General features: G+C 38.3%; 1 protein-coding gene across 4 annotated transcripts in view; it reads right to left on the bottom strand.

Annotated features, from left to right (window-relative positions):
* The window catches only part of Cep97 (centrosomal protein 97kDa), a 255616-nt gene that overhangs the window by 50891 nt on the left and 180763 nt on the right, over positions 1 to 23962 (bottom strand). For all 4 annotated transcript variants that reach the window (XM_053774178.2, XM_070100344.1, XM_070100200.1 and 1 more), the window contains exons 10-11: positions 9322 to 9894; positions 8431 to 8539 (exon numbers count right to left, since the gene is read on the bottom strand). In XM_053774178.2, coding sequence (XP_053630153.1) covers positions 8431 to 8539; positions 9322 to 9894 — 682 coding nt within the window. The remainder of the gene's footprint in view (positions 1 to 8430; positions 8540 to 9321; positions 9895 to 23962) is intronic.

Raw genomic sequence — 23962 nt, 5'->3', positions numbered from 1 at the left:
TTAATCTCACTCCAAAACTTTTTCTTATTTTCAACAAAATTTGTTGATAACATCTCACCCACTCTCTCATTTGCTCTCTTTTTACATTGCTTCACCACTTTTAACCTCTCTTTTTCTCTTTTTCTATCCATATACTCCTCCCTCCTTGAATCACTGCTACTTTGTAAAAACCTTTCATATGCTAACTTCTTCTCTCTTACTACTCTCTTTACATTATCATTCCACCAGTCACTCTTCTTCCCTCCTGCACCCACTTTCCTGTAACCACAAACTTCTGCTGAACACTCTAACACTATATTCTTAAACTTACCCCATATATCTTCTACCCCATTCCCTGTATTCTCATTAGCCCATCTATCCTCCAACAGTTGTTTATATCTTACCCTAAATGCCTCCTCCTTTAGTTCATAAACCTTCACTTCTCTCTTACTTGCTGCTTCCATTTTCCTTGTATACCATCTACCTTTTACACTCACTGTAGCTACAACTAAAAAGTGATCTGATATATCTGTGGCCCCTCTACATACATGTACATCCTGAAGTCTACCCCACAATCTTTTATCTACCAATACGTAGTCCAACAAACTACTGTTATTACGCCCTACATCATATCTTGTATACTTATTTATCCTCTTTTTCTTAAAATATGTATTACCTATAACCAAACCCCCTTTCTATACAAAGTTCAATCAAATGCTCCCCATTATCATTTACACCTGGCACCCGAAACTTACCTACCACACCCTCTCTAAATGCTTCTCCTACTTTAGCATTCATATCCCCTACCACAATTACTCTTTCCCTTCGCTCAAAAGTTCCTACACACTCGCTTAACATCTCCCAAAATCACTCTCTCTCCTCTACACTCCTCTCTTCTCCAGGTGCATACACACTTATTATGACCCACTTTTCACATCCGACCCTTATTTTAATCCATATAATCCTTGAATTCATACATTTATATTAACTCTCCTCTCTCCATAACTGATCCTTTAACATTATTGCTACCCCTTCCTTAGCTCTAACTCTCAGATACTCCTGACTTAATCCCATTTATTTTTCCCCACTGAAACTCCCCTACCCCCTTCAGCTTTGTTTCGCTTAGGGCTAGGACATCCAACTTCCTTTCATTCATAGCCTTTGCAAGCACTTCTTCCTAATCATTTGCACTATATTCACGCACATTCAAACATCCCAATTTTATAAAGTTCTTCTTTTTAGTAATTTATACAGGAGAAGGGGGTTACTAGCCCATTGCTTCTGGCATCCAGTCGCCTCCTACGACATGCATAGCTGATGGAGGAAGAATTCTGTTCCACTTCCCCATGGAGATAAGCAGAAATAAACAAGAACAAGAACTAGAAAGAAAATAGAAGAAAACCCAGAGAGGTTAGTATATATATGCTTGTACATGCATGTGTTCTAGGTAGTAGGTTGGTAGACAGCAACTGCCCAGGGAGGCACTAACGTCCTGCCAAGTGAGTGTGAAATGAAGGCCTAAAATTGTTTTACATGATGGTAGGATTGTTGGTGTTCATTTTTCTGTCTCATAAACATGCAAGGTGTCAGGAACATCTTGCTACTTCTACTCACACTTAGGTCACACTACACATACATGCACAAGCATATATATATATATATATATACACATCCCACTGGGTTTTCTTCTATTTTCTTACTAGTTCCTGTTCTTGTTTATTTCCTCTTACCTCCATGGGGAAGTGGAACAGAATTCTTCCTCCGTAAGCCATGCGTGTTGTAAGAGACGACTAAAATGCCAGGAGCAAGGGGCCAGTGACCCCTTCTCCTGTATATATTACTAAATGTATAAAGAGAAACTTTTGTTTTTCCTTTTGAGCCACCCCGCCTCGGTGGGATACAGCCAGTGTGTTGAAAGAAAGAACATGCATGTGTAGTGTGACCTAAGTGTAAGTAGAAGTAGCAAGACATACCTGCAACCTTGAACGTTTACGAGACAGAATATATAATGTATGCCCCTTATCAAGATATGGTTCCATCATTGTTCTAACCACATCACCCAAAATATCCAATAACTTCCTGGTATCTTTCAATGTATTACTTCCAGTGTACACAATTATATCCAATACAAGGCCACTGTAACGGTCACAAAGCACAAACAATTTGATACCAAAGCGTTTCCTCTTGCTCGATATATACTTCTTGAACGACAGTCTACCTTTGAACAAAGCTTCCTGAAGGGATAAAAATATATACTGTAGTAGGTTGGTAGACAGCAACCACCCAGGAAGGTACTACCGTCCTGCCAAGTGAGTGTGAAACGAAAGCCTAAAATTGTTTTACATGATGGTAGGATTGCTGGTGTCTTTTCTCTGTCTTATAAATATGCAAGATTACAGGTAAGTCTTGCTACTTCTACTTACACTTAGGTCACACTAAACATACATGTACACGTTTATTTATACACATTCATCTGAGTTTTCTTTGATTTTATATTAATAGTTCTTGTTCTTATTACTTTTCCTTTTATACCATGGGGAAGTAGAATAAAAATTTTTCCTCACTAAGCCATGCGTGTTGTAAAAGTCAACTAAAATGCCGGAACAATGGGCTAGTAATCCCTTTTCCTGTAATAATTACTAAAAAGAATAAGACGAAAATTGTCAAAGTGGGAAGTCTGAATGTGCGTGGATGTTGTGCGAATAATAAGAGATGATTGTGGATGTTATGAATGAGAAGAAGCAGGATGTCCTGGCTTTAAGTGAAACAAAGCTGAAGGGGGTGGGTGAGTTTCAGTGGAGAGGAATAAATGGGATTAGGTCAGGTGTATCAAATAGAGTTAGAGCTAAAGAAGGAGTAGCAATAATGTTGAAGGATAAGCTATGGCAGGAAAAGAGGGGCTATAAATGTATTAATTCAAGGATTATGTGGAGTAAAATAAAGGTTGGATGTGAAAGTGGGTTATAGTAAGCATATATGCACCTGAGGAAGAGAGAAGTGTAGAGGAAAGAGAGAGATTTTGGGAAATGTTGAGTGAATGCATGGGGAGTTTTGACCCAAGTGTGAGAGTACTTGTGGTTGGGGATTTCAATGCTAAAGTGGGTAAAAATGTTGTGGAGGGAGTAGTAGGTAAATTTGGGGTGCCAGGGGTAAATGAAAATGAAGAGCCTTTAACCCTTTGAGGGTCGACAGGCCCTCTCCGAAACTCGTTCTCAGGGTCGGCCAAATTTAAAAAAAAAAAAAATTATTTTCTCTTATGAAAAGATAGAGAATCTTTTCCCGATCATAAAGACACCAAAAGTTTGAAATTTGATAGAAAACTTACGGAATTATGCTCTCGCAAAGTTAGCGGTCTCGGCGATGTTCACGCATCGGCGATTTTGCCCACTTTGAGCCCCATTTTCGGCCAATTTCACTGTACTAGTCGACAAAAAACATGAATATTTCGCTAGAACTCCATTTTTTCTATCGAATGGGTGCAAGAAACCACCCATTTATGAAATTCAACTATCCAGTACAGTGGTCAGAATTTAGCAATTTTGCCAATTTCACACAAATTTCAAAAGATGCCAATTTCCGAATAGGGTCCAGAATAAACAAGAAAGACATTCCTGGCACTAAAATGACATTTCCTCTAGTCATTAGTCACGTCTCAAGGCCCCTCTTATATTCTTTTGCTTTCCACTTTGAATTTTTATTCTCACAAAAAATATAAGATTTACTGTTATGCAGACTACTGCATTAGTGTAAAAAATGGTATAAATATTATTGGTGCACTTGTGAAAGAATATTAGACTCACCAGTTGACGTGTATTGCACGCTTGGCACGATTTGTTTACTTTTGAAGTTTGGTAAAAATCGAACATTTCTGCTACTTTGAGCTCAATTTCAAGGCACCTTTCATTGTAAAACCAGTCAAAATCATCTCAATTTCTGTAATATGTCTTCCATTCTATAAAATGAGACCAAGAAAACTAGAATACAACAATAAATACCATACGAAAATACAGTGCAAAGTCGCTGATTTATTCCAAAAAAATGGTCAAAGATTTTTTTTTCTCATTATGCACTGTGTGCTGCAGGATTTTTTTTAGACTGTGCACACTGACCACACAGACCCATTCTTTCATATGAAGGCCTACCAGCTTTCTCCCACTAGATTTGAGGCCGCTAGAATTTATGCGTACTAGTACGTCAATAACCCCTACGCGTAAGACGTACTAGTACGACCAAAATCCTCAAAGGGTTAATTGAGCTATATGTATATAGAGATTTGGTAATAAGTAATGCATATTTTATGAAAAAGAGGATGGATAAATAAATATACAAGGTATGATACAGCACGAAATGAAAGTAGTTTGTTAGATTATGTATTGGTGGATAAAAGGTTGATGGGTAGGCTCCAGGCTGTACACGTTTATAGAGGAGCAACTGATATATCGGATCATTATCTAGTTGTAGCTACAGTTAGAGTAAGAGGTAGATGGGACAAGAGGAAAATGGCAACAAGAAGTAAGAGGGAAGTGAAAGTGTATAAACTAAGGGAGGAGGAAGTTTGGGTGATATATAAGCAGCTACATGTATTGGCAAAAAGGTGGCCTGGTGCAAGTATGAGTAGTGGGGGGGAAGGGGTGAGGTTTGCAGAGAGTTGGAATAGTTTTAAAAATGCAGTATTAGAATGTGGGGCAGAAGTTTGTGGTTATAGGAGGGTGGGTGCAAGAGGAAAGAGGAGTGATTGGTTGGAATGATGAAGTAAGGGTACAATAAAAGAGGAAAAGGTAGCTTATGAGAGGTTTTTACAAAGCAGAAGTGTTATAAGAAGAATAGAGTATACTGAGAGTAAAAGAAAGGTGAAGAGAGTGGTGAGAGAGTGCACAAGGAGAGCGGATGATAGAGTGGGAGAGGCACTGTCAAGAAATTTTAATGAAAATAAGAAAAAATTTTGGAGTGAGTTACACAAGTTAGGAAAGCCTAGGGAATGAATGGATTTATTTATTTTTTATTTTTTTTTTATTATCACACTGGCCGATTCCCACCAAGGCAGGGTGGCCCGAAAAAGAAAAACTTTCACCATCATTCACTCCATCACTGTCTTGCCAGAAGGGTGCTTTACACTACAGTTTTTAAACTGCAACATTAACACCCCTCCTTCAGAATGGATTTGTCAGTTAAAAACAGAGTAGGGGAGTTAGTAGATGGGGAGATGGAGGTACTGGGTAGATGGTGAGAATATTTTAAGGAACTTTTAAATGTCGACGAAGAAAGGGAGGTGGTAATTTCATGCACTGGCCAGGGAGGTATACAATCTTTTAGGAGTGAAGAAGAGCAGGAGATGAGTGTGGGGGAGGTGCGTGAGGCATTACATAGAATGAAAGGGGGTAAAGCAGCTGGAACTGACGGGATCATGACAGAAATGCTAAAAGCAGGGGGGACATAGTGTTGGAGTGGTTGGTATTTTTGTCTAATAAATGTATGAAAGAGGGGAAGGTACCTAGGGATTGGCGGAGAGCGTGTATAGTCCCTTTATATAAAGGGATGGGGGACAAAAGAGATTGTAAAAATTATAGAGGAATAAGTTTACTGAGTATACCAGGAAAAGAGTACGGTAGGGTTATTATTGAAAGAATTAGAGGTAAGACAGAATGTAGAATTGCAGATGAGCAAGGAGGTTTTAGAGTGGGTAGAGGATGTGTAGATCAAGTGTTTACATTGAAGCATATATGTGAACAGTATTTAGATAATGGTAGGGAAGTTTTTATTGCATTTATGGATTTAGAAAAGGCATATGAAAGAGTGGATATGGGAGCAATGTGGCAGATGTTGCAAGTATATGGAATAGGTGGTAAGTTACTAAATGCTGTAAAGAGTTTTTATGAGGATAGTGAGGCTCAGGTTAGGGTGTGTAGAAGAGAGAGAGACTACTTCCCGGTAAAAGTAGGTCTTAGACAGGGATGAGTAATGTCACAATGGTTGTTTAATATATTTATAGATGGGGTTGTAAAAGAAGTAAATGCTAGCGTGTTTGGGAGAGGGGTGGGATTAAATTATGGGGAATCAAATACAAAATGAGAAGTGACACAGTTACTTTTTGCTGATGATACTGTGCTTATGGGAGATTCTAAAGAAAAACTGCAAAGGTTAGTGGACGAATTGGGGAGTGTGTGTAAAGGTAGAAAGTTGAAAGTGAACATAGAATAGAGTAAGGTGATGAGTGTATCAAATGATTTAGATAAAGACAAATTGGATATCAAATTGGGGAGGAGTATGGAAAGTATAGTAGTACCAACACTCTTATATGCGTGTGAAGCTTGGGTTGTAAATGCTGAAGCAAGGAAGCAGTTGGAGGCAGTGGAGATATGTCCTGTCTAAGGGCAATGTGTGGTGTAAATATTATGCAGAAAATTCAGAGTGTGGAAATTAGGAGGTGTGGGGTTAATAAAAGTATTAGTCATAGGGTTGAAGAGGTGGTTTGGTCATTTAGAGAGAATGGATCAAAGTAGAATGACATGGAGAGTGCACAAATCTGTAGGAGAAGGAAGGCAGGGTAGGGGTCGTCCTTGAAAAGGTTGGAGGGAGGGGGTAAAGGAGGTTTTGTGGGCGAGGGGCTTGGACTTCCAGCAAGCGTGCATGAACATGTTAGATAGGAGTGAATGGAGACGAATGGTATTTGGGACCTGACGAGCTGTTATAGTGTGAGCAGGGTGATATTTAGTGAAGGGATTCAGGGAAACCAGTTATTTTATATAGCCGGACTTGAGTGCTGGAAATGGGAAGTACAATGCCTGTACTTTAAAGGAGGGGTTTAGGATATTGGCAGTTTGGAGGGATATGCTGTGTATCTTTATATGTATATACTACTTCTAAACTGTTGTATTCTGAGCACCTCTGAAAAAACAGTGATTATGTGTGAGTAAGGTGAAAGTGTTGAATGATGATGAAAGTATTTTCTTTTTGGGGATTTTCTTTTTGGGTCACCCTGCCTCGGTGGGAGACGGCCGACTTGTAATTCCTAATCTTATGTAACCTGTTGTTTCCATCAGGCCTTGTTTTGTCTGAGAAGCGTAGTATAATATGTACAGTAGGAGAAATCAGTTCACTGGCATTATATAGCTGAAAACTGGGGTTGAAATTAAGCAGTCTGTTGACCAGTATGACTTGACATTGTGCTTCTACACGTGGCACAAGCATTAGCACAATCGGTGAAACAATTGTGTTTGTCATGGTGTAACTGAAGTATATGTTACTTTCCCTGGCAATAATTTCCATCGGGGTTTATCAAAGAATAACTCGAAACACTCCAATTCAGTGGCATTGTTCCCAAGTGTACATGATGGTCATACTCCACTTTAAGTTTCATCAAAGTGATGGGATTGGGAACAAAACTGGCACCCAACTGCCAATCCCAGATGTGGTCTGCTGGTGAGTACTGGATATTGACAGGGGGTTGTGGTTGTCCAGGTTATTGTGGTGTGGGGGTAGTAGAGGGTGGCCTTTGTTGTGGACATGCTGAGTCAGCAGTGTAATTCCTAGCCTGGGGTGTTGCTAGTGCTGCATGACACATGGCACCACCACCTACTGCCTCATGTATATTCTCCATCCCAGTTGTAACAATATATATCATCTTCACTTTCACTATTTGTTCCTGGTGTGGGCCATGGGATGTACTCCTTCCCCTTGGAACAGGATATGGCACACTACCAGAATGCATGAGGTGTCATATAAATTGACACTTCACTGGAGAATATTCCTCTTCACTGTCACTACTGGAATTGTAATCAGGAGCCTGGAAATCACAATCAATATCACCATCATCACCAATGCTCACATCTGAGTTCTGGATACAGGAAAATATGAGTTTCCTCTTTTGCTCTGGTACAACTGAACATGAATGAAACAGCACAGCCCCAAAAATGGAAGGTTGAGGGTCATCGGGGTTTTTAGAACTATATCCAGTATCCTGGGCATTGAGTTCAGTCACAAACTCCTCAAAACCATGAAATTCATCTTCACTGACACTTCCATCTGAGTTAGAGCTAACACTTGGAAAGAGAAGCTTCCCAAGCGAGTGAGGTATTTCTTACCGAGAGGCATGGTGAATAAGGCATACTGCAATGGCATTCCCACAATGCACTGTGCACACTAACCAAGCAGATTCATTCTCTCACACGTAGGCCTACCAGCTTTCTCCTGCGAGATTTGAAGCCGCTAGAATTTTGGCATTGTATTACGGGACCAACATTGGCTTCAAAGTCATGATATAATGGGACCAACAACACCAAAAGGGTTAAACAAATGCAAAGATTTCTCTTAACATTTGAATCCCTTGATATTTTTAATGGCAGATCTGTGACCTTTAAATTATATACAAGAACCTAAAAGAGTAAAGGATTTTTAACCATTTTAAGTACAAAAATAATTTAATGATTATTTCACTAGCATGCCAAGACTTACCTGTGAATGTGAGTTGTGTGTGTTGCCACTGCTGCCTGAAACTCAGGGCTCATAATACTTTCTGGAGCAGGAACAAACTTGCTGGACCCAGTCAACTGACTGCTGTGATCTGCAAATATTAATCTACATCTTAGTGTATCCTTACTTGCACACAAGATTGAAGCTATACTTAACTATATATCATATACAACATGATAAACTAAATAAGGTAAGTAAAAAAGTTTCATAATACAGTCATTTTTAATGAATGTGTATTGCAATGTATAGTTGATCGGAATTTAAGTTACAATATAATTTCAGCAAATTTACCAGAGAGGTGCTTCAAAGTATATTGCAATACCTACAAAATTCTGTATTTTAAAATAAAATGAGGAAAATTTTAAAAATCTATATAACTGTAGCATACAAAATTTAAAAAATATGTATTAACTTCATTGTGAAACTGGCTAAAGGCTGTGCAATGCAGAGTTTAATAAGAGCACGTGTCAGCTACACTACTTGGTGAGGGTGGAAATATTACACAAGAAACTATTCACAAGACTCCACTCTCTAAACATACTACATACTGCAATAACAATCACATTTCACATCTGTTTAAGAACTGTACATCATAATTTGGAAAGCAAGAAAAGTAAAGAAATAGGAATCAGGACAAACAAGAATACAAAACCTCTTTTTAAACACATTAAAGAATAACACTGAATAAATATTTTTCATTAATTGAGAAAACAGAGAAGTGCTTTGTAAATTTTGGAAACAAGTGTACAAATGTTTCCTCCACATACATTTCCCCAAAAGCCTTTGAACTTATAAATTAGAGAGTGGAGTGTATTAAGTAACTAGCAGTGAATCCTGAGGTGATGGTACAACAGTGCAATAAGAAATGTGTACCTTGGTGCTCAACGTCTTCTACCACCAAATCATTCTCGTCTCCAAAGAGGCTGGTGGGTCGTGGGTGGCTGTGGGGTAGAGGATGAGACACATGCTCCCCCCATGCCTCAGCCTCCCCATTGGTGAGATGGCCCAAGTCCAAGCTGCGAGTCATTAAGCTGTTACTAGAATCTTGATGTGCTAGGCTGCGTGCCAGTTGTTCTGGACCCTGGCTCTGTGTCATGGGATCAAATTCCATTGAATATTTTAGCTCTTCCTCTCCCATAGACTGGGTCATTGGGTCCACACCCAGGGAACGAGACAGCTGCTCAGCTCCCAAACTTCGTGACATGAGATCAGTTGATCCCCGGGGTGCAGTACCAGCTAGTTGAGATAAGATGGCAGGATCCATGCTCTGCGTCATGAGGCTTGGGGTATCAGGTGTACGCAGGTCCCCCCCATACAGGGTGTTGGACAGCTCTACATGGTAAGAATTGGCTTGCTGAGATCGTGAACCAGACTCATTTCTGGTGACTGCAGAGTGGGAGTGTGTGCGGCGGTGGCACTCACGGGCTGGAGCTGACCGTGAGGGGGCTGTGGGGTAAGGGGAAGTAACTACTACTGGCCAAAAGGTTTAACTACAATGCTGTACAAATTATTTATGCAGAGCAATATTACAATTAGACTAGATTCTATGCTTGTCTAACAATAATGCCTTGTTGTTAAATCATAGCATGGTTATTTTCATATACATACTTCTTCATAAATATTCACACAATCCTGGAATTCATAACAAGAATGAAATATACAGTAATATGGACTTTCAAGATATAAGACTAATTTTTAAGTCTTTAAATAACGATCATGTAAAAAGCTGTTCATTATGGCCAATTTTCAACTACATTTCCAAATACTAAAATTCAACTTTCAAGAATATTTAAAGCTTACATTCAAAATCTTAACTCAAAAGAAATAGAAAAGTCAGTTCCAAAATGGATGTTACACATAAATATCTGCCACTGTCTTGACATTGATTGTAAACTGGCTTTTCTTTCATCCCTTGTCCAGTATTTCTTCAGGATATTGTTGCATATAGTTAATTTTTCATTAAATGTTTTTTATGTAAAACAGTACTACTAAAGAGAACATTATATGGCTTACAAGATTTCTTCTGAATGAGAAAGTTAAAATTTGGATAGCATTCCATGTACAAAACTGTTCCCTCTTTCTACATAAAACATAATTTCCTTCTCCTGCTGGTTTTATATTAACTTTTAAACATTCACCTCTTTATGTATCTTATAGACTTACAGAACATTGTACAGTATACTGTATTTTTATCATTTCATCAAACAGACCAATACTTTCACAATATTTTATAGGGTAATAATTCTTGCGTGTGTTACTTTTTCTTCTCCTTTTTTTAAAGTCTTTTCTTGCAAATTAAATTTTGTAACTTGTACAATATCTGCTGTTAGTATGCAAAATTTTAAGCAAGCCTGGTCAACAGGCTCTTTGATTGCTGTTTTGGATTAATGTCCATGAGAAGAAAAATGAGTAAGAGGTGGCAGTGCAAGTGCTAAATCACCTCTATACATGCAAACCTTATAAAAGAAAAAATCAACACACTCTTCAAAAACAAAATGTGTCTGGAAAGGTACAATACAAGTGTCTCAAACTTCAAAAATATTGTGAGAACAAAAGCCTGATACCAAATAGAAAAATACACTATTAACTCATTGAGGGTCCAAACACTCAATCTGAAAAGTGTCTACTGGATCTAAGAATTTTCAAAAAAAAAAAAAAAAAAATGTTATTTTTTCTTATGAATCTTTATCTGAAGGCAATAAAACAAAAATTATGAAATTTAATAGAAAACTGACAAAATTACGCTTTCACTAATTATGCTCTCTTAGTGATATTTACGCATTAGCGATTTTGCCCACTTTGAGTCCTATTTTAGGTCAATCAAATTGTTCCAGTTGACCAAATTATAAGCTATTTTGCTAGTATGCTTTCCATTTTATTGATTGAGCACAAGAAACCCCCCAATCAACTATTTCAACTACTCAAAAAAGTGATAAGAAACTGGGTAATTTGGCTAGATTCACACAAATTTCAAAATAAGGTCCAGAATAAACAATGCAGGCATTCCTGACACTAAAATATTTCCTCTGTTCATTAGTTATTTCCCCACACTTTATACATGAATTCCATTTTGATTTTTTCATTCAAAAAGAGTTTTTATTTACACACACACACACACACACACACAAAAAAAAAAAAAGATTTACTGTTATGCAATACTGTAAGAATTGTATAAATAACATAGGGGTATTTGTGAATGCATATTAGACCCACCAGTTTATGTGTATTGGATGCATGATGTGATTTGTTTACTCCTCAAGATCAGCAAAAATCGAACATTTCCACAACTTTGAGCTCAATTTCAAGCTATTTTCAGTCCTAAAACAACTTAAAATCATCCCCATTTCTATAATATATCATCCATTGTATCAAATGAGACCAAGAAACCGAGAATACAACCATGAAAACCATATGAAAATACACCGCAGTGGCTGTTTTAAGCCAAATACAAGTTCACAGTTTTTTCTCATTATGCACTGTATGCTGCAGATTTTTTTTTATATGGTGCACACTTACTGCATAGACCCATTCTCTCATATCTAGGCTCAAATTTGCCACTCATAGCTTATCTGAGTGAGCTGAGCTCATCACATAGTACTACTGACTTTAAACCCATAGAACAATGGCTCAGACCTTCAAGGGGTTAACCCTTTGACTGTCGAAGGGCCCAATCCTGAAGTTGCTCCTGGTGTCGCAAAATATTCGAAAAAAAAAAAAATTATTTTTTCTTATGAAATGATAGAGAATCTTTTCCCGATTGTAAAGACACCAAAAAAACGAAATTTGATGGAAAACTGACGGAATTACGCTCTCGCGAAGTTAGCGACTTCGGCGATATTTAAAAATCGGCAATTTCGCCCACTTTGAGCCCTATTTTCGGCTAATTCCGTTATTCCAGTCAACCAAACTCATAACTATTTCTTCAGAACTCTATTTTTTCTATCGATTGAGCACAAGAAACTGCCCATTTACCGATTTCAACTACCCAATAACATGGTCAGAAATTTGCAATTTGGCCAATTTCACGAAAATTAAAAAATACGACAATTTCAAAATAAGGTCCAGAATGAACAATGCAGACATTCCTGGCTCTAAAATAACATTTTCTTTGTTCATCAGTCATGTCTCCAGGTCCCTGTGATATTACTCTTGCTTTTTATTTTGAAATTTTATTCAAACAAAAAATAGAAGATTTACTGTTATGCAGACTACTGCAATACTGTAATAATTGTAAAAATTACATCAACCCATTCATGACTGCGTATTAGAATGGCTATTTGGACATTTATTGGACAATGACATCATTTGTTTACTTTTGAACATCGGCAAAAATCAAACATTTCCTGTACTTTGTGCTCCATTTCCAGGTTCTTTTTATAGTAAAATTAATCAAAATCACCTCCATTTCTATAATATAGTTTCCATTCTATCAAATGAGACCATGAAAACGAGAATACAACCACAAATACTATACGAAAATAGACCACAAAGTCGGCATTTTAATTAAAAAAAACGGTCGGAGTTTTTTTTTTTCTCATTATGCACTGCGTGCTCCAGGATTTTTTTTATGTGGTGCACACTGACCACACAGACCCATTCTCTCACATGTGGGCCTACTAGCTTTCTCCTGCCTGATTTGAAGCCGCTAGAATTTATGAGTATATATACGTCAAACACGGTACCTCACAAACGTATATATACGGCCGGGACAGTCAAAGGGTTAACCCACAATTTGGACATTTTGATCCAGGATGGACCAATGTTGTCTAAAGTTTCCTTTTTAAATTATGGGTTAATAGTGAACTGATGATAAAATACGTAGCAAGGAACACTAGTAGATTCTTCAAAGCAAAGATGTCTATAAAAGCTTACCCAAAGCTAAGGTATACTGAGAATACAAAATTAAAAAATATAATTAAATTTGTAAGAATTAAAAAAGATATATATCTAATTAGTTATGACTAATTAAAAAAATAGGCAGATGAGAAGGCATTTCAAAATTATGTTTTTTTTTTTAATTACAAATCCAAACCAATGTCTGATTTTTCAACATCACTTAAAATTCGAAACAGAAAATTATGTTTGAACTCAGAGAACACATAACAGATTTCTTGGAAAAACCCTACCTTGTGCTCAGTCAGCCCAATCTGTAGTCATGAGCGACACAGTAGGGTCCCACTTTATGGCGTTTCGCTAATACGGGCAGTTCAAATTACAACGAACTCGTTATATGGCTCCCTCCCCCCCTACCTTGCTCACTAATATTGCCTCTGAGCACCACTGTTTGTTTACATCCTCCATAAGCTCTGCATATCTCTATTATGTCTGGAAACTTTCCAAAATTTCAAGTGTTTCAGAGTTATTGCATACAGCAGAGCCCTGGATTTTGTACTTAATCCATTCCAGCAGGTCATTCTAAATCCAAAAAAGTGCGAAAACTGAAGTAATATTTCCCATGAGAAATAATGTAAATACAATTAATCTGTTTCAGACACCCAAAAATAGTATTAACAAAAAATACATTTTTTAAAAAATACACGTACAGTATTACATACAGAAAACAATGAGAAATAAATATAAAGCACTAATGAAATGGATAAATGAACATTTAACATCACCTTTATTGAAGACTCTTGTTGGCATATGGAGGGAGGAGAGTTTTGAGACAGGACAAAATACTTAAATATGATGCTAATATCAACTCTACGGCTTATTTATCTATCAAAATTCATGTAATACGACATAATAAACAATATTAATAATACAGAAACATGATATATACTCTAGAATGAATAAAATATGTTATTACGTATGTGACTAGTGGTGGTGGTGTTGATGTTATTGGGTTTATCAGGGCCACTGACAGCATAAGCTGTATAGTGGTGTGTGGCCACCACCACCACTAAACACTACTAGTCACACTGAAACACCACTAGTCACACTGAAACAATGTATGTAATTTATAAATAAGAAATATTGTACAAAAACATAATAGAGAATGTAAAGAAATAAAGTGGTTATTGAGATGCTGGCAAAGGTTTAGGGTGGTGGAAGATACGCAGGGCAGCATATGTTGTCAGTGGCCCTATATACCTCCAACAAAATTGGAAGATTAAGTTTCATGTCATCCTTTTTCTATCGCTTAATCGCTTAACTTACTTGTTACACTGTTAATGCTACACTTTATCACTGGCTGGAGCTACAGCCTTTATCAACTCCTGCTGCTTCAGTATCGTGCATATTATAGAAACACTGAATCATTGAAGAAGGCACATTCTCCCCTCTCTCTCTCAGCCCTTTACCAAAGGGCTGGTACTAAGAACTTTCTTTGGGCCCATGGTGGCTGATTTCAGTCACAATCAATAAACAAGCACAAAAATTGCGAAAAGTTTTGGATAAATGCTCACTCAACCAATGACAGAGCCAGACTGAAGCAGTGTCCTAGTGGGTGGACACATCTGATATGTGTGATTCCCAGGACAAGGTCCAAAATTTGAAGCAAAATTTCACACAAAAAAGTATCTGAAATCCGAAAAGTCCAATATCCGCTGCGTGCGAAATCAAGGGTTCCACTGTATTTTATATACAATGGACCCCTGGATTTTGAAGTTGTCGAATTTCGTAATATTCGGAAATGCACCTACCATCCGATTTACGACCTGCTCGACTTTCGACCACTCAACTTACGACCGTGTTTTTTTTTGCCAGATTTCTGGGAAATAAACAACTATTTGTGTTGTACACAGTATTTATCCTAAACCTTACAGTATAAAATACATTACTAACAGCATAAAAAGTAAAGTAAAACATGAAATACCAAAATAAAACAATAAAATAAAGTCATTACAAAAATGTGATGTTGATATTCAGTAGTAAAGTTCGACTTATGTCCATTTCAACTTACGACCAGTTTCTCGGAACCGAACTCGGTCGTAAGTCGGATGGTAGGTGTAGTAACGTTTTATCGCCAAAATATTGGCTCAGTGATCGTCATTGAGCTCGGAAGTAGTCATTCATCCCGAACGTGTCCACGCGGCCCGACACACCATTTACAGCCAGTGCCATTGTTTATCAGCCAGTGACCATCACCCCACGCATTCATACAATACATTTCGTATTATTCCTTTCTTTTAAGTGCTTGTAACCAAGAGTCTTCAATAAAGGTGTGTAATGTTCATTTAAAATTAAAATTTGTGCTTTATATTTATTTCTCATTGTTTTCTGTATGTAAACCTATAGTTAAAGAACTTTGTCCTTGGAGGCAAAGAGGGGAATGTATGAGAGTATAGTTTTACCAACGCTCTTGTATGGGTGTGTGAAGCATGGGTGATGAATGTTGCAGCGAGGAGAAGGCTGGAGGCAGTGGAGATGTCATGTATGAGAGCAATGTGTGGTGTGAATATAATGCAGAGAATTCATAGTTTGGAAGTTAGGAGGAGGTGTGGGATTACCAAAACTGTTGTCCAGAGGGCTGAGGAAGGGTTGTTGAGGTGGTTCGGACATGTAGAGAGAATGGAGCGAAACAGAATAACTTCAAGAGTGTATCAGTCTGTAGTGGAAGGAAGGCGGGGTAGGGGTCGGCCTAGGAAAGGTTGGAGGGAGGGGGTAAAGGAGGTTTTGTGTGCGAGGGGCTTGGACTTCCAGCAGGCATGTGTGAGTGTGTTTGATAGGAGTGAATGGAGACAAATGGTTTTTAATACTTGACGTGCTGTTGGAGTGTGAGCAAAGTAACATTTATGAAGGGGTTCAGGGAAACCGGCAGGCCGGACTTGAGTCCTGGAGATGATGGGAAGTACAGTGCCTGCACTCTGAAGGAGGGGTGTTAATGTTGCAGTTTAAAAACTGTAGTGTAAAGCACCCTTCTGGCAAGACAGTGATGGAGTGAATGATGGTGAAAGTTTTTCTTTTTCGGGCCACCCTGCCTTGGTGGGAATCGGCCAGTGTGATAATAAAAAAAAAAAAAATTTTGGGTGTCTGAAACAGATTAATTGGATTTACATTAATTCTTATGTGAAATATTCTTTCGGTTTTCAGCCTTTTCAGATTTAGGCCGACCTTCTGGAATGGATTAAGGCTGATAACTGAGGGTCCACTGTACATGAAAACCACCTACATGTATACTATTACTCGTATCATGCACACATCCAAAACAAAATAGACTTGAAATTTGTGAATGGGGTTCAACAACAATAAACTATCTCAGACCACTAAGAATGATAACAAATTCCCACCCCAGACAGCATACTCCACCAATATTCAAAAGTCTAAACTTATTCACCATAGAGAACATCCATACCTATTATTGTGCATGCTATTTCATTACTTTTTAACAAGTCAATAGAAACTAGCACTTTCCTGACACTACTCAAGACAGCAAAGGTTACACCAATACATAAAGGTGGTGACCCCACAGATGTAAACAACTATAGGCTAATATCAAACTTACCATTGCTATCCAAAATCTTTGAGAAACTTGTGCACAGGAGATTATATTCGTTTATAACAGCACAAAACATACTCAACCCCTGCCAATTTGGCTTCAGAAAAAATAAAAGCGCTATTGATGCAATTGTAAAATTGCTAGATCTGCTTTATGCAGCACTGGAAAATAAGGAATATCCATTAGGACTTTTTGACCTAAGAAAAGCTTTTGACACAGTAGATCACGGCATCCTACTCCACCAACTTGACCATTACGGTATAAGAGGTCATGCACTTGCATATTTCAAATCCTACCTTACTAATAGGTATCAGAATGTCACCATCTCATCAACATGGCCACTTGATACTGGGGTAACACAGGGAAGTGTCCTTGGTCCCCTTCTCTTCCTCTTATACATCAATGATCTTCCCAACGTATCGCAACACATTGCTGATGACACGACATATGTCATCTCCCACCCAAATCTTGCCACTCTCAACACCATTGTTAACGATGAGCTACTCAAAATATCTACTTGGATGACAGCCAATAAACTTACACTTAACACTGACAAAACCTTCTATATTATGTTTGGTAACAGAGCAGGTGTTGCACAACTTAACATTAAGATCGACAACACTCTTATTGCCAGATATAATGAGGGCAAATTCCTAGGCCTGCACCTCAACAGCAACCTGAATTTCAGCACCCATATCCAACACATAACAAAAGAATTATCCAGAACGGTTGGGATCCTCTCCAAGATATGTTACTATGTGCCACAATTTGCCCTTCTCACACTATACCATTCACTCATTTATCCTTACCTCACCTATGCTATATGTGCTTGGGGATCAACTGCAGCAACACACCTAAAGCCAACACACCTAATAACCCAACAAAAAGCTGCAGTAAGAATAATCACACAATCCAATTCCAGGCAACACACCCCCCCCACTCTTCACAGATCTAAACTTACTCACTGTTCAGAACATCCACACTTACTACTGTGCAACCTACATTTACAGAACCTGAAATTTCAACATTAACCCTGACCTAAAACACTTTCTTGATAGCTGGGACAGGACCCACAGCCATAACACCATACACAAACATCCCATGTCCAGCTAAACCTATACAAAAATTCAATGTACATAAAAGGGCCTAAAATCTGGAACACCCTACCTGAAAACTCTATAACTGCAGACACATTCATCTCTCAAAACTACCATTAGAACACATCTGATCTCCCTGACACACCCCACCATCAGCTAACTATATGAAAACTGCCTATTCTCTTGTATCATACACACACAAAAAACAACCTAGACCTTCCCTCGATATCTGTGATTCCCTACAATTCGCACTTATACTCACCCAACTGATTATAAACATAGAAATATGTAATACAACTATTACATAACAAATCTTAACTAGTCATAAGTTTGACTGTGATACTCCAATACAGAAGCTTCAATAGAAACTATGTATTGTACCAAAACAAAACCATTCACATTGTTAAATTTATGAGCTGTAATGCAGTTACTTAGCCTTAATACCAAATATGCTCCTTAACCCTTTGGGGATTTCGGACGTACTAGTACGTCTTACAACCCAGGGTTTCTGACGTACTAGAACGCCTAAATTCTAGCGCCCTCAAATCTAGTGAAAGAAAGCTGGTAGGCCTACATATGTAAGAATGGGTCTACATGGTCAGTGTGCGCAATATAAAAAAAATCCTGCAGCACACAGTGCGTAATGAGAAAAAAAACAACTTTGACTGTGTTTTTGGATTAAAACAGCGACTTTGCACTGTATTTTCGTATGGTATTTATTGTTGTAGTCTAGTTTTCTTGGTCTCATTTTATAGAATGGAAGACATATTACAGAAATTGAGATGATTTTGACTGGTTTTACAATGAAAAGTACCTTGAAATTGAGCTCAAAGTAGCAGAAATGTTCGATTTTTACCAAAGTTCAAAAGTAAACAAATCATGCCAAGCATCCAATACACATCAACTGGTGAGTCTAATATTCTTTCACAAGTGCGTTGATATTATTTATACCATTTCTATACTAATGCAGTAGTCTGCATAACAGTAAATCTTATTTTTTTTGTAAGAATAAAAATTCAAAGTGGAAAGTCAAAGAAATATAAGAGGGGCCTGGGGATGTGACTAACGAACAGAGAACTTGCTATTTTAGTGCCAGGAATGTCTTTCTTGTTTATTCTGGACCCTATTCGGAAATTTGCATCTTTTGAAATTTGTGTGAAATTGGCAAAATTGCTAAATTCTGACCACCGTATTGGAGAGTTGAAATCAGTAAATGGGTGGTTTCTTGTACTCATTCGATAGAAAAAATAGAGTTCTAGCAAAATAGTTATGATTTTTGTCGACTAGTACACTGGAATTGGCCGAAAATAGGGTTCAAAGTGGGCAAAATCGCTGATGCGTAAACATCGTCGAGACCGCTAACTTCGCGAGAGCATAATTCCGTTAAACATCGTCGAGATCGCTAACTTCGCGAGAGCATAATTCCGTAAGTTTTCCATCAAATTTCATACTTTTGGTGTCATTATGATCGGGAAAAGATTCTCTATCCTTTCATAAGAATTTTTTTTTTTTTAAAATTTGGCCGACCCTGAGAACAAGTCTCTGAGAGGACCTGCCGACCCCCAAAGGGTTAATCTGTACCAAAATAGAGTTTGGAATTAATCTTAGTCTGCCCGAATTGCCTAGTCATGCTAGGTGTGATAGTGGCCCTCTCTGTAATTAGTTTTACATAATATGTAAACCACACAATATCCTATAATATGTAAACCCCACATTGTAATCTTCATAGAGAATAAACCTGATTTGATTAGAACACTCCATTCAAATATAAACCCTCCACTCAAATTTTTCCTTACCAACCTTAACAGGACACACAACCATAATACACTACAAGACACAGATCACCCTTTGATGTTCCCCGTGTCCATCTCACACTATGTAAAAACTATGCACATAAAGGGCACAAAAAAATTGAATTCATTACCAGTGAATACCATAGGAGCCCAGTCTGTACATCAATTCATGATTCTTCTTAAAAACCACCTGCTCACCCAAAACTAAATACTCAGTACTTAACCTTACCAACAAAGCTACCAAATCGCTCTCCACTGCCTCAAATTATATTTGCTCACTGCGTTACTCCCTGAACCTCAGAACCCCAAAAGTAAATGCTCAGAGTACAATAAATTTTCATATTTTAATCCTTAAATGGTCCAAACGTATATATACGGTCATCACTCAGCGCCCCGAATATTAAAAAAAAAAAAAAAAAATATAGAAAAAAAGAGCACATTTTGTAAGTGTTTTAGAATAAAAAAAAATTGAGGTCAGTACTTACAGAGATATGAGGCCGAGAAGTTGGCACTGGATGCTCATGTGACGGCAACATAACATACACTGTATATAAGTTTTATGTTCTGATAATTACAATTTATAGTAGTTCTTGTCATTTCATTACCAATCTTTGTTCTGACACTAGTATTAGGTACTGAAATTGTACTCAAATTGTCACAAACACATTGACAGGTGGACATTTACACCTGCCTTGGTCATTTGCTATTGTCTTGGAATATATACGAAGTATTTATAGGTCCTAGCAATGTTTTGGATAAGTGGAAGTATATAATGAGGGGATGGAGGGGAGGGAGGGGAGGGAGGGAGGGAGGGAGGGGAAGGGAGGGAGGGTAGGGGAGGGAGGAGGATAGGTAACAACAATAATAGGTAATAATAAGTTCCCTTGAAGCATGAAAAACAAAGTCTACCCCTGACAGTGACATGATAAGATGAGATAACATCTGATAAGAGCTGATGTTTGATGAGCATACACAAGGGTGGGGGAGGGTACAGCAGATAAGAAAAGATTAGAGGTGACATTTGATGAGCACTGCCCTGGCTTTGTTTTGGCTGGTACACAAACATGTCTGTCTATTTGTCTGTCTGTCAAGCTCCCTGTCTATCTGTCTATCCATCTAGCTCTCTGTCTCAGAGAGAGGCACAAGACTGCATCATGATGTTTACTCACATTTTCAAGCAGAGTATAGCACTTTGTCTGGATTTTTCTGGGTTATCCTAGGTAATTTATACTACGTATACTCGTATTTATGTGTACCTGTGAGACAGAGATAGACACAGAGAGACTGAAAGAGTGAGACAGAGACAGATAGACAAAGGCAGAGACAGACAGACAGAGACAGACACAGATAGAGACAGACATAGAAAGACAGAGATAGACAGACAGATAAACAGAGATACAGAGATAGACAGAGATCGACAGACCCTAAACTTGGGGTTAACATCACTTTCCTCTTAAAAGAGAAGTGTTAATACGACATTACATCAGTGAATCTTTGGTGTCTGCTGCACTGTTTGCTCTAGCTGGGGCTCAATTTAACTGGTGCTCCCACAAGGTACTAAGTGGTCCCAGATTTTTTTAGTATGGTGCACACCGAATGTTAAGACCCATTCTATGCTGACCAGGCATCTCAGGCCAATCGTGCCAAATTTGGAGGCAGGAAAATTAAAATGTATATATACGTTTGGGGCGCTACGCATAAGAACGTATATATACGTTTTGGACTGTTTAGGGGTTAATGCAAATGCAGATACATTAGTGCAAATGTTGAATAAAAAATATCTGACATAAGTATAACCTATTGTACAATTAGGGGAACCTGATCAAACTATGTTTTGTATGTCTAGTGTTAAGTAATCAGTAATCTGTTAAGTTTAGACCACCTGTAATGCCAAGGCATGATAGTGGCTCTCTTTGTATCACAAATCATTGTAAACCTTCACTGTAAACTACTTATGTATATATACTTCCTACAATATGTCAACCACATTGTAAACTTGCAAGGAAATAAAAAATCTGAATCTGAATTGTAAGAAGTCAGGTGTGGGAGATAGGATAGCCCACCTGGTCACCCCACACACATGTAATATACTATGACATTTAACCCTTTCACCATCGAGACCCCTGCTCACAAACTTACTCTCAGTGTCGAAGAATTAAAAAAAAAAAATGAAATGATAGAGAATCTTTTCCCGATGGCAATGACACAAAAAGCACTAAATTTGATGGAAAACTTACTGAATTATGCTCTTGCAAAGTTAGTTGTCTTGGAGATATTTATGCATCAGCAATTTTGCCAACTTTGAGCTCTATTTTTGGGCAAATCCATTGTTCCAGTCGACCAAACTCAGCTATTTCACTAGAACTCCTTTTGTTCTATCGATTGAGTACAAGAAACTGCCCCTTTACCGATTTCAACATCCCAATAAAGTGATCAGAAATTTGGCCAATTTCATACACAATTCAAGGAAGGCCACTTTCAAAACAGGGTCCAGAATTAACAATGTAAACATTCCTAGCACTAAAATAACATTTTTTCTCTTCATTAGTTTCCAGGCTACTCTTATATTACACTTGCTTTCCATTTTGAATTTTTATTTTTTTTTTTTTTTTTTATTATCACACCGGCCGATTCCCACCAAGGCAGGGTGGCCCGAAAAAGAAAAACTTTCACCATCATTCACTCCATCACTGTCTTGCCAGAAGGGTGCTTTACACTACAGTTTTTAAACTGCAACATTAACACCCCTCCTTCAGAGTGCAGGCACTGTACTTCCCATCTCCAGGACTCAAGTCCGGCCTGCCGGTTTCCCTGAATCCCTTCATAAATGTTACTTTGCTCACACTCCAACAGCACGTCAAGTATTAAAAACCATTTGTCTCCATTCACTCCTATCAAACACGCTCACGCATGCCTGCTGGAAGTCCAAGCCCCTCGCACACAAAACCTCCTTTACCCCCTCCCTCCAACCCTTCCTAGGCCGACCCCTACCCCGCCTTCCTTCCACTACAGACTGATACACTCTTGAAGTCATTCTGTTTCGCTCCATTCTCTCTACATGTCCGAACCACCTCAACAACCCTTCCTCAGCCCTCTGGACAACAGTTTTGGTAATCCCGCACCTCCTCCTAACTTCCAAACTACGAATTCTCTGCATTATATTCACACCACACATTGCCCTCAGACATGACATCTCCACTGCCTCCAGCCTTCTCCTCGCTGCAACATTCATCACCCACGCTTCACACCCATATAAGAGCGTTGGTAAAACTATACTCTCATACATTCCCCTCTTTGCCTCCAAGGACAAAGTTCTTTGTCTCCACAGACTCCTAAGTGCACCACTCACTCTTTTTCCCTCATCAATTCTATGATTCACCTCATCTTTCATAGACCCATCCGCTGACACGTCCACTCCCAAATATCTGAATACGTTCACCTCCTCCATACTCTCTCCCTCCAATCTGATATTCAATCTTTCATCACCTAATCTTTTTGTTATCCTCATAACCTTACTCTTTCCTGTATTCACCTTTAATTTTCTTCTTTTGCACACCCTACCAAATTCATCCACCAATCTCTGCAACTTCTCTTCAGAATCTCCCAAGAGCACAGTGTCATCGGCAAAGAGCAGCTGTGACAACTCCCACTTTGTGTGTGATTCTTTATCTTTTAACTCCACGCCTCTTGCCAAGACCCTCGCATTTACTTCTCTTACAACCCCATCTATAAATATATTAAACAACCACGGTGACATCACACATCCTTGTCTAAGGCCTACTTTTACTGGGAAAAAATTTCCCTCTTTCCTACATACTCTAACTTGAGCCTCACTATCCTCGTAAAAACTCTTCACTGCTTTCAGTAACCTACCTCCTACACCATACACTTGCAACATCTGCCACATTGCCCCCCTATCCACCCTGTCATACGCCTTTTCCAAATCCATAAATGCCACAAAGACCTCTTTAGCCTTATCTAAATACTGTTCACTTATATGTTTCACTGTAAACACCTGGTCCACACACCCCCTACCTTTCCTAAAGCCTCCTTGTTCATCTGCTATCCTATTCTCCGTCTTACTCTTAATTCTTTCAATTATAACTCTACCATACACTTTACCAGGTACACTCAACAGACTTATCCCCCTATAATTTTTGCACTCTCTTTTATCCCCTTTGCCT

This window comes from Cherax quadricarinatus, chromosome 1, assembly GCF_038502225.1.
Source record: "Cherax quadricarinatus isolate ZL_2023a chromosome 1, ASM3850222v1, whole genome shotgun sequence".
In the NCBI taxonomy this organism is placed as follows: domain Eukaryota; kingdom Metazoa; phylum Arthropoda; class Malacostraca; order Decapoda; family Parastacidae; genus Cherax; species Cherax quadricarinatus.
Note: the sequence above shows the minus strand (reverse complement) of the source record. Positions and strands in the feature narration are given on the sequence as shown.